General features: G+C 28.9%; 1 protein-coding gene across 1 annotated transcript in view; it reads left to right on the top strand.

Annotated features, from left to right (window-relative positions):
- Positions 1–17453, top strand: part of LOC107439645 (uncharacterized) — a 67933-nt gene that overhangs the window by 2032 nt on the left and 48448 nt on the right. The window contains exon 2 of the mRNA XM_016052312.3: positions 11773–15186. Coding sequence (XP_015907798.2) covers positions 11868–15186 — 3319 coding nt within the window. The 5' untranslated portion in view covers positions 11773–11867. The remainder of the gene's footprint in view (positions 1–11772; positions 15187–17453) is intronic.

The following is a 17453-nucleotide window of genomic DNA, read 5'->3' as shown; positions in this document are numbered from 1 at the left end:
TACAATTAAATAATTAGATTACCTGAGAATGTACAGGAAAATGGAATATTGAAATTTTGTAGGTAAATGCCTGAGTATTATTTAGTTAGTTTATTGAGTTAGTTTAATTAATTTTTACTATTTTAACTAAGCTTAGCATTAGACATGGGTGATGGAAATAATTTTGATTAATTGGTAATTGTTGTAATATTTGATAAATATAAATTGAAAATCAGCTTTAAATTAATTTTATAATAAATTAATTTTTGTTCTTTAAAAATGAAGCGTTATATTTGATGACTGAAATTTATTATCGTTTGAAACTACACGAGAATTAAATGAAAATAGAACTTACTTTTTAATAATACAAATAAATAGAATCTCAAAATTTTCAAATTTTAGTTAGAGTTAACCATTACAAAACAGTAAAATGTTCGCAGTAGTTTATTTCAGTAGTAGTTTCTCACATTCAACTTCAGTCAGTAGTTTATTCATTTTTTAGATTGTTAATCTAAAAAATGAAAACTCTTTTTAACTGTTAGCAACTCAGTGCCCAAAATTGATGAAAAAATGTCAACTATGTACACTGCTAATTAAATTTTGCTTAGAAGTAACCATGTGGTAATAGTTAAAATAATTTTGATTGTTTTCTAATTGTCGCAACATTCGATTATTGTAAATAGCCCAATTTACTATTATTCTGATATTAATTAATTTCTCTTTTAAAATTATCGAACGTTACATTTAATGGCTGGAATTTATAATCGTTTGCAATTACTTGATGTGTTAAAATTAAAATAGAACTTATTTTTGTATATTGCAGATATTTAGAATTTCAAAACTGTTTGTTTCTTAATTGAATTTAACCATTACATGAATATAAAATTCCCACAGTGTTTTTTGATGATTTATAATTAAATTGTTTCAGAATTTCATTAAAAAATACCTTAATTAATAATAATTAGAAAATATAACTTACTTTTGCATGTCACAGATATTTAGAACTTCAAAACTGTTTGTTTCTGAATTGAATTTAACCATTACATGAATATAACATGCCCACAGTGGTTCGTTTGCTGATATATAATTAAATTGTTTTAACATTTTATTAAAAAAAATATCCTAATTAATAGGAGCTTAGTAATTTCAGAATTGATAAAAAATTTAGAAGGAGAAGACAAACAAGATTAAGAAAGATAACGATTTCCTTAATAACACCAAATACTTTTGTAAATTAGATAGTTTCAAATGAGCGTTCTTTTTCTACTCTGCTATATGTGTTACATATTAGTAGAGGGATAACTTTAGGCAAAAATAATTGATTTTAGTGCACATTAATAAAATTAAGAAAAAATTAATTTTACGTGACTATACTTAAGTGTTGTTAATTAAATATGAATAAATTTTTAAAACCATAGTTCATAAATATAATTATAATATAAATAATCAGGCCATTAATTATAGAATTTAAACAATTTTTAAATTGATTGGTTTTTACTTCGATACTTTTAAATTAATTAATCATATAAATTAACCGATTTAAACATTAAACCCTCATTCTTATTTAAAAATGCCATAAATACTTACTTACAAAACTCATTTGTCTTATCACGAATCAGACATTTCTCATAATAAAAATAAAATTAATTAAAAAATAAAATTAATTAAAAAATAAAATTGAGGAATATAAATAATAAAAAATTTAAATTTAATAATATTCAAGTTAAAACTTGAACGTAAAATGCCGGTGGTGCAGACGGTACAATTAGCTGAAATTCAGTGATCGGCATGCATTGTTATAAAATTTTAAAGTGGCAGCCATTCAATGTTTAAATATAAAAATATATAAGCTTTAGCTCTTATTTTAGTTTTAAAAAAAATAATACAGTTGTCAATTTAAAAGTTAAATTTAATTACTCAGATCACTAACTTTTACAAATTATCAAAATGACAAATACCAACTGTAGCAGCGAGCTACAAAAGAATTTAAATGTAGTAACCAATTTACTTTAAACTAGCAAATAAAAGTTCAATATTTCCCAAACTTTCGATCTCTTTTCTGACTATACTGTTAGTATTACATTTTTCAGATTGCTACTTCATCTTGTATTTTGAGGGTTGAAGGTATAAAATCATTAAATGATTTGATACTTTCAAATAAGGTACGTTTTATTCAAAGGAAACACATTTTAAGGGTCTGATTTTGCAATTTAAATATCGTCTGTCCTAATTAATAACAAATATGAAGTTGAACCAAAAAAAAAAATAGAATTGTATGCTAATACGTAAAAATTGCATCATTTTTTAGATTGCTAATATATCTTGTATTTTGAGGGTTGAAGGTATCAAATCATTAAATGATTTGATACTTTCAAATAAGGTACGTTTTATTCAAAGGAAACACATTTTAAGGATCTGATTTTGTAATTTAAAATATCATTTGTCCTAATTAATAACAAATATGAAGTTGAACCAGAAATTTTTTTTTTATGTTAATACGTAAATATTGCTTCATTTTTCAGACTGCTAATACATCTTGTATTTTGAGGGTAAGGGATTCGATACTTTCATACAAAGTACGTTTATTCAGAGAAAACACGTTTTAAGGGTCTGATTTTGCAATTTTAATTATCGCGTGCCTTAATTAATAACAAATATAAAGTTAAACCAATAAATAACATTGCATGTTAATACGTAAAAATTACATCATTAAATAAAAATATATTCAGTTTTCCTGTTATTTATTTTGCGATCCTTTCATTTACATTTTTCCTTTAATTTTTATATATTAATGAAACGGCCGATTAATTTTCTTGATTGAAAGTTTTTCTTGATTAAAAGTTTTAGATGGGCATGAGACCAAGAGTTGATTTTAAATTCATTTTTCCTGTTGTAAGCTGTGTTCAAAGTTAACGGTTCCATTAAACGATTAGGCAAATATTTTTCAATCAAATGAAGCAATTTTTAAAATTATAAAATTATTATTATATTTATAACATAAACTGCAAGTGAACGAGTTTCATTTTTTATCAAACATAACAAAAACTGCTTATAATGCAGAACAAGTATTTTAAAGGAATTACCTTAAAAACATTCTATGGCGTTTTAAACAAAATAAAAAACGTGATCTAGATTTGATGTCTGAAAAAAAGATAATTAAATAATTGAGTTAAATAAAGAACAATAGTAATTAATGAGAGGGAAATGCTCTTACGCTAGATTGAATTTTCATTTGTCTAAAAGGAAAAAAATTACTCTCGTTTAAATGATTAATAATGATTAACCCCTGTTTCCTTTTCCTTACTACATTGCTATTTTCGATTAAACCAGTAAATTTTTAGCTTTATTAATTGTTACATTTAACCATGATTATTTTCAAGTCATTAGGCAAAAATATCACTGGTTTTTTTCTTCATAACGTGTACATTGATGGCGTTAATTTTTTTATGTGCACTTTTTAAAAATATTAGAGTTACATGAAATTTTAAGATGAGTTAAACAACATAAAAATTAATAAATAACATAATAATTAGTAAATATTGTAAAAATCATAAATAATTAAAAATTAATTAATAACATAAAAAGTTGAATATTGTTTGCAATTTTTTTCATAGAGTCTTTTTAAAGAAATAGTTCTCTTAAAAGAAAAGAAAACTTTGTTAGCAAAAGTGCTTTTTATTGGAATTCATTTAGAAGTCTGGATCAATTCCAATAATACTAATTGTCAATCATATTATTTTAATACCTATAAATATTCATAATATATATTAAAATGATGAATATAGAATAAATAGTATAATAAAATATATATTAATAGGTAGTATAAATATAATATATTTATAACATATAATTTATGCTTGCAATAAACTCTCAGTGCTGAAGTGGTAATTAACATAAGAAAAGATCTGCGAATGGCAAATCTACACATACCTTTTCTTTAAATTACTTTTCGATTCAGAGCAATATTTGCGAACAGGTATTAAAGGGATATTTATAAATTCTAAATTTACAGTGAGATACGAAAGTGAGAGCACAAGACGAAATTTTTACAAAATGTTCCAACCAGAATATCGTTCAAATTTGTTTGCCAATTTAATGTGGTGATAAATGAACCATAATTATTGTACTTCTTAAACTTGATTACAATAAACTGCAGCTCAACTTAAAAAGGTAATATGGCTATATTCAGTATCTTATTAAGGTTATAGCAAACTTATACGCTTCGATTAGATTCAAGGTACTAATATTCTGAATAAAAGCATATGACGCTCTAATAAAGTATGACAGCGTGAATAAAACACAAATAACAACGACAAACACATTACAACGAGATTGTCTCGTTACTTTTCTACTGTTTTTTTATATTTTGACATTGAGGAGAGTTCTTGTGTATAAAACCGAAACTATATTATGTCCATTTCTGTATTGCCTTATTCATGTTGTTTTGCTTTACTTTAAGTATGACACCTAGCAGTCGTTTGGACTGATATTGCGATTGAACGTCAACGTTAGACTTTTTTGAGAGGGTACATGTGCATACTTGAGTTGGATTCCTATATTGCTATTAGTGCGTTATTCATGTTGTTTTGCTTTACTCTTAAGTATGACACCTAGCAGTCGTTTGGACTGATATTGCGATCAAACGTCAACGTTAGACTTTTTTGAGAGGGTACATGTGCATACTTGAGTTGCATTCCTATATTGCTATTAGTGCGTTATTCATGTTGTTTTACTTTACTCTTAAGTATGACACCTAGCAGTCGTTTGAACTGATATTGCGATTAAACGTCAACGTTAGACTTTTTTGAGAGGCACATACTTGCGTTGTACACACTGGTACACACTTGCATTGGATTCCTATGAAAAAACACCCTCATTCCCTACAATTTTAGAAGAAAATCCTTCATTTCAAAATTGAAAAGATATTATGAAAGACCCTGATTAAAGCTTTCAAAAACTGTATTATTTATGTTGATGTAAAATTTAAGCAAGTAATAAATGTAATACGGATAATTATGCAATGGAAATTAAACACTATATCCCTTCTTGAATAACAGCTTCTTTAAAAAAAAATTTTTTTTTAAATATAAATAAGTTATTGCTACGTATGATTATTTTCATATAAAACTGAAAAAAAAAAGTTCAAAAAATGTTAAATGTATGCTACTAGCTCGCAAAGATATCTTCGATAAAAACAAAAATATTTAAAATTTCTGTATTTGAAAAGGACTATAAGTGAGTTATCACTAAAATTAACAATACAACTTCTGAAAGTTGAAAGCTTCAATCAAGGACTTAAAATCTTAAAAATTTTGAAATGCCGAATTTTCTTGTAAAATTGTAGAGAGTGAAAATGCTGTTTTCGTAAAAACACAATGCAAGTACACACTGAGCCTGGGCGATATATCATAAAACATCGATAATTTTTAAGACATTTTAAAATCAATTCACCCGATACATCGAATTGCCATATTTTATGCAAACTATCGAATATAAGATTATTATTAATCCTGATAATATCGCGAAAAATTTCTGAATCAATAACTATAAATATATTGAATAAGATAATTTCCCGAGCATTATCGATAATAATAATTTTTACAACGTTATGATCATCATGCACACTGATAAATATTGAGTATGACAATATTACAAGTTTAGAGGATGATAATCATCAAATGTGCTATCATCATGAGCGTTGATAGTTTTATGAGTAATGAAATTACTGACCAATGTAAAAATTATATGTAATCAGAAAAATATCGTAAAGTATCGTCAAATATCGATATTTCTTGACGTTATATAGAGATGCTAAAATTCGGATTAGTCCATAACTAGTACATGCTAACTTTTGTAATTCACTAAATGTGATACTGGTTTTACATGATATCATTTTTCTATTTAAACCTTATTTTAAATAATTTTTGCTATTGATAGCTGTTTTCTTGAAATATCTCTTAAAATGTCAGAATTTCTTCGATGCATTTTGTAAATCATTATATGTGATACTGGTTTTACATGATATCATTTATTTTTCGTCGTAGTTTTCTTTTTAAGCCTGATTTTAAATTAACTTTGCTATTCATAGCTATTTTTCTAAAAATAAATATCACTTAAAATCCCAGAATTTTCTCTTTGCACTCTTGTAATTCATTCACTATATGGGGAACAGGTTTTTCGCATATTATTTAGTTTTTAGCGAATTTTTCTGTTTGAATTTAATTTTAAGTTGATTTTGTTGTTCATAGCTGTTTCCCGTAAATAAAATATTACAAAAAATTTCAGAATTCACTCTATGCATTTTGTAATTCACAGCATGCGATGCAGGTTTTAGATGATATCATTTAACTTTCGTCGCATCTTTCTGTTTAAGGTTGATTTTAAACTAGATTTGCTATTCGTAGCTGTTTCCTTGAAATAAAATAGAACTCTAAATTTAAGTATTCGCTCTATTCATTTTGTAATTCACTACATGTGAAACAGGTTTTATACTATATTTACTTTTAATCGCATTTCTCTGTTTAAGCCTGATTTTAATGTAATTTGTCATTCATAGCTGTTTTCCTGAAATAAAGTATTACTCGAATTCTTTCTATGCATTTTATATTTTATTATATGTGATACAAGTTTTACGTGATATCATTTATTTTTCGTCGCATTTTTCTGTTTGTGCCTGATCTTAAATTACTTTTGCTATTCATAACAGTTTTCCCGAAACAAAACAAAAAGTATTCAAAATTTCTGAACGATCTCTATGCAGTTTGTGAAATACTATTTGTTATACAGCCTTTACATAATAATGTTTAATTTGCATTGCATTTTTCTGAATAAGCCTGTTTTTAAATTAATTTTGCTATTCATAGTTTTTTTCTGAAGTAAAATATTTCTCAAAATTTCAGAATTCTCTGTACACATTCTGTAGTTCACTATATGTCAAACAGCTTTTATATGATATCATATACTTTTCGTTACATTTTTTTTTCTCTGGCATATTTTAAAAGAATTTTGCTATTCATAGTTATTTTCTTGAAATAAAATATAATTTAACATTTCTCCATTCACAATAAACATTTTATAATTTACCGTATGTGATACAAGTTTTAAATGATATTATTTATTTTTCGTTCCATTTTTCTCTGCTAGCCTGATTTTAAAATAACTTTGCTACTCATAATTATTTTCTTGAAGTAAAATATAACTTTATATTTCTTCATTGACTATAAATATGTCATAATTTACCGCATGTGTTACACGTTTTAAATGACATTATTTACTTTTTATTACTTTTTTATGCCTATACCTGATTTTATATTCAATTTTGCTACCCTATACTTATTTTCATGGGAAAAAAAACATCACTCAAAATGTAAACAAAGTATTAATTGTAAAATCGACATTAATTTAAGTTAGTTTATTAAACAAAAATGTAAAACGAAAACTCTTATTCAAATAAATTAACTTCGAATAAATAAACAAACAACTATTCAGAAAATAACCCATTTTACTGTTATTATTATTAATTCAGCAGAAACGTAGGGTCACCATGAAATAGGTATTATGAATGAAAACAAGTTATAAATAAGTTAGCAAACAATAGCAACTACTTTATTCACTCATCGACAATGAAAATGATTACTACGCAAGACTTTGTAACAAAATATCCAGGCAACCCAACTGCCGTAAAACCTTTCTCTTAGGTAATTTAGAAGACAATGGGTTTTGCGAAAATCGCAGGAAACGTGTGTAATTTTTATGCATTTTTGGAAGATACAGCCGGAAAAGAGCTAAAACTTAAAGATGATTAAAAAAAATAGAATGCAGAGATTTTATTACAATATTCACCAATTCGAATTTTTCCTTAAATGTTATCATACTCTTGATGTTTACGAAATATTTTTTTCGTAGAGAATTCGCACAATCCATGAATCCAACTGAAGAATCAAGTAGATGAAGGTTCCAAGTGGCATTTTACTGAATTCGAATAAATTAGCTTTTAAGTTTATACATTGAATTAAGTTTATACATACAGGAAATTCAGATTTTACCTTCCCTTTATTTTTTTTCCGCAAGCTTCCATCTGACGAAAACAGGGATCAAGGTCCAGGATGTCCACACTTATCCACTATATTTAAAATTTTGTCACAGTACCCCAATTCTATAATATTTATCTTCTTTCTTATCGTCTTAATTGACTTTGCAGCCTTTTGTGGGCTATAAAGCCTTATTCAGAATGGAATCATCTTATCTTCTGTCCTCTTCGTCAGGGTGCTCCAATTGGTCACTCTCAGTGTTTCAAAGTCGTCGTTAATAACGTCAACCTTATCTGGTCTTGCCTTTTGAGTACCAGTCGGTTTAATACTAACGATCTGATTGTTAAAGAAGATGAGTCTATATAGCCGATGTGTCCAGAAAATTCAATACAGTTTACTTTGATATGGTTGATAATGTCTACCACTCTATGCAGCCTGTACAGCTCATTATTGCATCACAATATTTGCCTGTGGTATAATATTTACAATATGCAAATAATAGTTTAGCATATGTAAAACTATAAAGCAGAAACTATGGAAATAAGTGGAGAGAATATGAACAATTTTATCCCCTATCCCAGTTCTATAATATTAATTTTCTTTTTTATCCTCTTTATTGACTCGACAGCTTTTTATAGGCTATAAAACTTTATTAAGAATATTCTTATGCCAAGATGTTCCAGCTTGTCACTTTCAGTGTTTTAAAGTCCTGATTAATGATGTCAATCTAATCTGTTCCTGCTTTTTAGTTGGGTACCAATTTGTTTAATATTAATGAATCTGGGTGTTAAAGAAGGCTGGTCCATTCGACCAATGTGTCCAGAAAATTTAGCACAGTTTACTTTAATGTGGTTGATAATGTCTACCACTCTATACAGCATTTACAGCTCATTATTGCATAATAATACTTGTCTGAAGTATAATATTTATTATAAGTATATAATGTTTTTATACGTGAATAATACATATAAACATAGTGAATACAATTGATGCCTTAAAATAGCGTAAATATTTTATTGTTAACTGATAAAAAAGTATTTAGATAATATATAATATTATTAGTCTGTATTAATAATAGAAGAAAATTTATCAGTCATACTCGAAGGTATAGTGAATTCATTTGCTGCAAAGGTTGCTCATTGCATACATTTTTTAATCGTGGAATAAAGCATGATATAGCAACTAGCATTTCTTTTCCAATGTTTATTTGCGAACAATATTTGTTTTTTAAAATGGCAACTTAAAATCCAATGTATGTGCCTAGGTTACCACAGACATTAATTTCAATTTCCTAGTACTTTTTATTCATTTTTCAATACCTCACAAGTTTCACAATCTTCTTTGAGTATTTTACCTTTTTGCTCAGAAGGCGAGGGCTTAATTTACTAAAGAGGTTTTTTTAATGTTAATTAAAAATATATCCATGAGTTTTACAATATATATGAATCAGAAATTTATGTTAAAACTAAATAGCTTGAACTGAAAAATATTATTAAAAGGTGCTAAAAAAGTTTGTTCAACAATTTATTTTTTACTCTAATAATCTGTTTCTGATGATAAATTGATATTAGGCGGTATATTTTGAAAGATATTGTGGTATATTTTATTATTTTTATTTATATAACATTAAATATGCGCTCTATTGTTAGGAGTATATTTAAAAAATTAGACGAAAGTTAAAAGTCAGAATTAGCCTTTTTCTGAAAAAAATTAAAAATAAAAATAGTTTATTTATTTATTTATATTACTTTTAATAAACTGCAGAAGGATTTCCAGAATTTCCAACCAATTTATGAGGATATTTTTTCTAAATTTTGAAGTTTATGGATAACTCAAGATGTGTCAAGAAACATCAATGCATTTTAATTTGCTTTAGCGACAAATCCGTACTTACTCACCCAGTTCCTATAATATAATTGGAATAAGATTAAAACTCACCAGAACTTTTCGAACTCAAAATGGCTCGTTCAGTCTGCGAAAGTGTATGATCTTTGTTACTGCTTAAAATGCATTTTCCATTTTTATGTCTAAATTTTCAATACAACATTCTGTACAGGAGTTAACTCTTAGAATATATTTCTTTGGTACTAGGTGATGCTTTTTTTGGACAAAAATATACCTCTCCTATAAAATTTTCAGTAGATAGGAAAAAGCTTCGAATATAATACCGCTGTTAGATTTAACACTCTTTTGGACATAAATAGGCTTAAAATTTTTTTAAAGGCATTCTTTCGTTTTCATAGATATCTCTCTTATAAAATTCTTTGAGAATGAGCATTTGCTTAGAATATACTAACGTGGGTAAGAAGCAATACTTCTTTGGACAAAAATATCCCTTAAGAGAAAAACGTGTAGCTTATTCTTACATTTATAGATTACTATATATAACTTCAGTAAGTCAACAAATGCTTAGAATATTCTGCGATAGTATGTATTTACTTATTTTGGGCGAAAATAAGCTACACAAGAGAAACTTGCTAAGTAGCGGAACATTTAACAACTCTTTCTAAAACATCTTTAGTTCTAAATTCATATTAGACTTCACCCAACAAGAACAAAGAATATTTACTTCTACTTTAATCTGATAAGGTCAGAACACTTTTCTTACACTTGAATTGTGACAATAGCTTATTGACATGAAACATGAAGACACTTTCTCTTCAAGATTTGCAAAAAATAGATGCGTTGAATCAACAATGGTCAGCTAACTTGACGAACTTCATTCAACTGAACTTTTTATACATCATTACCAAATTGATAATCTTCCTTTTTCACGCATGAGTAAGCCGTCACTCTTCGCTAATAATTCCTTATCTACAACTCAACGCAATTTAATAATTCTCCCTCCGTTAATTACTCTAAAAATAGGTGAAAAACTCTTTCCGTGTTAAGCTGATTACTATTTACGAGTTTATCAATTTTCGAAAGGCCAAATGTTCCATTTTTTTTAGTCCGAAATTAAGAATCCTGAAAGTTTATTAATCATTTGACGTGAACGTTTTATAAATCGGTATTCAAATTTTTAAAAAGAAAACATTTTATTTCCTCTTTCATATCCTAAATTAAAGTGCAAATAAGGGTTTTTTTTCGGCTGCAGAATTAAAGAGTTTAACTTTGGAAAACATTTTCTAAAAATAGACAGTACTTGCAAGTTAACAAAATTTTTAGCAATTAGCGTGCTCTTTTCATTAATTTCATTTAATTTTTTAACTTGCATTGAACAGCCGATTCAGTTTTGAGTTTCTGATTATGTAATGGGGATTAAATGCAATGTTAATTAAATATAATATTGCAACTTTAATGATTTGGCTTTAGTAGGTTTGGAAATTGATCACTCAAACGTTAAAAAGGTCTATTGATTACGCTACAATATAAAAAACTAAAATATTGGATTCTATGGGATGTAGAAGAAAATAACACTTGTGCCTGAATCGGCTATACTGCTTAAAACAAGTGTGATATCGTGTACTTAAGGTAAGCTGGTTAAACGATCTTATTAACTAAGTTCAACACAGAAGAAAAAGAGGAAATTTGCGATCACTAGGAGTTAATGGGTTTTAAGAGTTTCATCTAAGAACATCTGGGTTTTAAGAGACACCATCTAAGAGTTAATGGGTTTTCTTTTTACCTGAAAAATACAAACCCCTTAGGGGAGGTTAGATATCTGCAAATGATTTTTATTCTGCATGAAATTATTTGTTTATATTTAGCTAGACTTAATATTAACTACAAAGACATAACTATGTATTATTTTATGTTTTAGGAGACTTAATTGAAGGCAACTCAGACATCAGAATATGGATAGAAATTGAAATACTTTCTGGCCATTAAGCTTCGAATTTTTTCCCACAAATCAATATGACGAAGATTTTGTTGTTGGTGACATTTGTATTTATATTTTTCTCACTGGTGGAAATAGAATCCCGAAAGATGATCTCCCCCTCTACAAAGGGTTCGAAATATTTTTCAAAACCGTCTTTATCAAAATTGCGTCTGATACCTACTTCCATAAACAATAAAAAAATTAACAAACTTCAGTATGGTAAACAAAAGCCATTCCTGAGAAAAACTTCGATGGGAATATCTAGAATGATTCGTGATTTGAGATTCCCCTTCTTCACAAGCGAGCGCCCGAAGGTGAACAGGCACGTACAAAAAACTCCGCATCGATCTCCATATTCAACCGCAGATTTTTCCAACTCTGGTTTCAGACCAGTAATAACACCTGAAAAAAAGCCGATGAATCAGCAACAATATCGTCCTGCATATCCCCTCACTCAAAATTCAGCACAGCCACATAATACCAGGAACCAAATGAGCACCACCTTTCAACAAAGAAAACCAAAAAGTCCTCCTCAAATCTCTGCAAGACCTATTAGAACTACCAGAGGTCCTCTGAGATTACCTGGAAAAGATATGATGAATAATAGGCCAAGTCTAGGAAGAATTACGATTCCTGAGAGACGGGAAAACTTTAAACAGCATGCGGCGGCTTCAGTGCCCGTGCCTTCTTTGCATTTAGACCAACGTCTAAACAAGTTTCCATCAAATGGTAAAAATACTGAAAGCATTCCAAAGCAGCAAACATCTCGAACGAGAGCTCGAGTTATTGACGTATACCATCATATCCCAATATCTGACAACCCTCTACAAACCCCACAGTTAGGCATGCAAAATCCCCCAGAAATTGAAACTCTCTTAAAAGAAATGGAAGTACCACCTTCCTCATTTCCTTCCTTGAGTAAACCTGAAAAAATAGCCGGTTTGAGAGATTTTGTTCCTAAAATGCTACCCGAATTAGACTTTTTAGATACTGAACTTTTGAAAACTCATTTAATTGAACAAGCACCTCCAAATGCGAATGTCTACACACGGCAACCAATAAACTTACCACTTCGTACTAGTACTGTTTTACCATTTCAAGTAAAACCTGATTATCAGTCTACCAGTGATAGAGAAAATTTATATGTTCCCGAACCGCTTCACGAAGAAAAAAGCGAAACTCAATCCATTGCAAAAACTCAAATAAAACCTAACTCACACGATATTGATCTTTCAGAGAGCATCGTTTCATCAGAAAAATTAGCACCTGTTAATGATAAATTAAAATACATTCGTGTATCGAACGAAACCTTGTCTGAGGGTCCATTAACTGTGAAAAAGTATTTTGACTTCCACCAAGAGAATGCAGACCAGGTTCCCTTTGTTCAAAATCAACAATCACTTCAAAAATTAGTACATGGTGCAAGCAAGCCAGCCCACGAACATGATTTCAAAAATCATCGCATGCAAGAACATCCAGTTATAGATCCTATTTCCTCTGTTATAAAAACTTTAAATGAATACAATGAAAAAATTACTCAAGTAAAGCCAGAACAAGAACTTTATTACAATCCTTCACATCACAATCTAAACAATTATAAAGAAATGATACAAAGTGAATCAATTACTCCAAGTAGTTCAGTTTTGAGCTCCGAAGTATCAAGTAATGACCCCGTTAATAAAAACTCAAAAGTGACGAAAAGTGAGTTTCACGGTTTCAGAAATCAAAATACTCGAATTTCAACTGAAGTTTCTGATAGCAGAACAACTTCAAATCCCTTTAAAATAACTCCCGACATTGAGAGTGATTTTACAACAAGCGATGCAGAGAGCAACAGCCAATCTAACACAAATACACAGTATCACCATCTGCATTTACCGCATGAATGGGACCAAAATATGGCATACATTATCTCAGACATATTTAGAAGAAATTCTAGTACTCTACTAAACGAAAATTTTACTCCGGCAACTCAAGAGAAACCTATAACATCCCCTGGTATTTATGCTCGTAATAGAGGTCAGTTTGAAAAATATGAAGATCTTTCAAATTCTGAACTTCAAGATCTTCACGGGGAAGAAGGTGAGTTTGAGATCAAGCAGTATTTTAGAGGTCCTCAACATGTAAATCATAATAACTGGACAATATTAGAAGAATATCCCATACCTGGTTCTCGTTTAATTACTTCAACGCTTATACCTCCTGGTAAGCCATGGGTAATTACTCCACCGATTAACCGCCCACTTGAATTTGTTACTGAATCCAGCAGACAAAAGGAGAGATCAGGCTCTCACAATAAGGTAACGAATGCTTGGAACTTTGCTAATAAAATATTTGGAAGAAGAAACCATACTACTCGCATGCGAATGATTTCAACAACTGTTACTCCTGAGCATAAAAAGCACAAATTTGCTTATGCACCTCTGCATAGAAATGTAACAGACGGAAAGCAGAAATCTGAAAGTAAAAACGGAGGAGTCAAACTGGTTTTTAATTTTAGAACAGGAGCTGCTCAAAACCCAGTGGCAGAAAATAAATCTGAAGATACTGAATCTGACAACAAACCTGTTCCAAACCAGGATAATGTAAAAGAAATTACGTTTAAACCCAAATTCCAAGTTACCATTCCTGATAGGAAAAGGAACCATGAAGTTCGTTTACGAATTCCACCAAAAGCTACCGAAACCAGAAATGTATACTTAAATCTTAAACCAGCTACAAAATCATATTTATCAAGCACCACACAAAATCCACCGAGCAGTACTAAGCAAGTAAATGACAATAAAAGCCATGGTATTGGTATAATCTTTGAGAACAAAAGCAAAACCCTCCCGCAACATATTTTCATTAAAAGCACTCAATTGCCAAGGATTACAACTCAGAAAGTAAAACAATACGAACCAGCTACCGAGAAAACAAGCACATTTACTTATATCAATCCAATTAAAACTTCAGGTTATGAAACTGAAGCGGTAAAACAGTTTGGCAAGATGGAAACCACAACAATCTCTTCAACCAAAGCTGTCACTCATAATAACTATGTTACTCCTGCAGAAAATATAACTCCACCACGTAGAAGTGAAACAGTCAAGAAACCAATACAAATAATCTCTTCAACAACGCCTGAAACTGCAGACACGAACATTGCTCAAAGCTTAAGTAATGAACAAATTTTAGTCGATTCGTTAAGATCTATGAAATTAAAAGTGCAAGAAATGATGTCTAAAGGTATAAGACATTTAATGCCTCTTGTAATGGAACTGTTTTCTGATGTTAGTATATCAAGTGACTGTACATTTTCACTACTAAGATGGCTTCGAGGGATTAAATCTATGGAACAATGGGCCATTAAGAGTGAGTACAGTTTATTAAATATTATTAACTTTATTTAGTTTTCAGACACTTTTTCTTAACCATTTTTTTTATAATCTAGCTTATAATTTATAGTTTCAGTCCATCATACGATTTTGAGCCTTTTTTTTTCTTTTAGTACGCTTTTCTAGACGGTAAGGAATTGTAGTGTATGTTATTCACACCAAAAATACTGGCAACTACTTTACACCAAAGTGTTGTACTGAAACACCACACATATAATTATTGATTCTTGTGTTTTTTCATTTCGCTAAGAACCAAGGATATTTCCCAATGTAGTGGAACACCAAAAATGTTTCTTCCCACTACTTAGCGTAAAGTAGCTGCCCCATTTATGACATTTGGTAACAATAAAATTCATAATTACAATAAGATATGATACACATAAGAGTCGGTAAAGTGTTTTTTTTACTATACAATATAAAGTAAGAATCATTAGTTCAAGGTGCATATATACACAACACTTATTTTAGTCAATTGTATTAAATATAAAATTATTTAATACAGATGACAGATATTAAAAAATATTAAATATAATGATCTTTACTACACAACTGAAAACATGCATACATTTTGAAACGGAAAACTTTTGTTCTTGTAATTGCTTAGAAGCATAAAAGAGAACAACAAATTCGCGCCATCTCGAAATCGATCAATCTACTGGCGATATCCTAAATTTGCCAAAATTGGGGTTTTCTGAAAAGAAAAGAATTCACAAATGTTGTGAATGCTCAGAGTTTGGTTTATGATTTCTCTGTTATTAGTGTTTCACTTTGACTACTCTTTTTTATGTATAAATATACATTTAATTTGGTGTTAACTTGAAATAAAGTGTTCCTAAACACAATCCTTGGAATGTTCCAACTCAAAATTTTGAGGAGATACTATTTCACAGTTTTTACGTACCAGGTGGGAGCCTTTTAAACTTAAAAACTTGATTTTTTAACACATAAAAACGAACATAGAAATGAGCTTTTGTAGCTCGCAAAAATTTTAAAAATAGATACATGAAAAAAATCCTTCGTCACATTGTTGAAAATTCGACTATTAATATGTTAATATAAAAACACAATGAAATTCGGATAAATAGGTTCGGTGGAATCGAAAATAAAGTCAAATATATACTTTCTAGAAAATGCGATTGAAGTTTTTTCAATGTGATACAGCGGTTATACAAACTTAAAGGAAAAGATGGCACTTCATATTGGAATTTAGAATTGAAAAGCAACTGACATGTTCGGACATGACATCGCATAGCAGTAAGAGCGCATTTCTATATGCTTGCTGTTAATACGCATTTAAAAGTGTACTTTTATTTATATAAACTATCTTCACTTTTATTCGCTAAATAGGTCATCAAATCATTAAATTACGATAAAAACCTAAGTAAATTTCTGGTCCCATTTGAATGCATTTGTTGATAATAATAATAGAAGACGCAAAGTTAGCAAATTAAGGCAATTTAAATAAATAAAAAAGCGTTTTAACTGAGCACGAACAGCCAGTTCATAATGACGTTTATGACCATTGACGGCTATGCAATTCTCATTCTCTATGATATGCCCTACCTCTTACACAACGTTATCAATCTCATTATTTTTTAAAGCTTAATATTTTAAAAGCTAAACTTTTTTTATGTCACTCAAACAAATTAAAGTACCTAAAATATGCGTATTCCGAATTCCATGAAATTATATTTCATAATTTCTTATGTACACTGTTTTCAAGCTAAAAAATATTTATCAACAAAACTTGCAGTTCAGTGCTTGGGGAAAATTAACGGTGTTTTATCTCACATAATAAAAGAGATAAAACATGATTGTTTTTCTTCATTGGAAATATATTTAATAATATTTTTCATAATCATAATAATAACAAAAAAACCGTATCATTTTTAGTTTTTTGTATGAAGGACGTTTTGAAGATTTTTCGTCCTGTTGTAAGACTTTCTTTTCTTTTTCCCCTTATTAAATTGTGGAAAATATAGTGGTTTTGGCAAAACGATCGCGGTTTTTTACTAAATTTCTTTTTAAGTTCTGGATTTATAAGATTCTGAATATCAGAATTGCTATAGCTTCATTGAATTGAGAGAAAAAATTGCATAAACAAATAAAAGCGAAAAAATATCGTTTAAATTTTACGGACGAAAAAGCAATAAAAATATATTTTCACTAGAGTAATAATATTTACCTTTAGCAAATAAGATCTATCGATATTTTTATAAAATAACCACTTCCACCGATCTGTGT

The sequence above is a fragment of the Parasteatoda tepidariorum genome, chromosome 4 (genome assembly GCF_043381705.1).
Source record: "Parasteatoda tepidariorum isolate YZ-2023 chromosome 4, CAS_Ptep_4.0, whole genome shotgun sequence".
Classification (NCBI taxonomy): Eukaryota; Metazoa; Arthropoda; class Arachnida; order Araneae; family Theridiidae; genus Parasteatoda; species Parasteatoda tepidariorum.
This window is presented reverse-complemented; position numbering and strand designations above follow the sequence as displayed.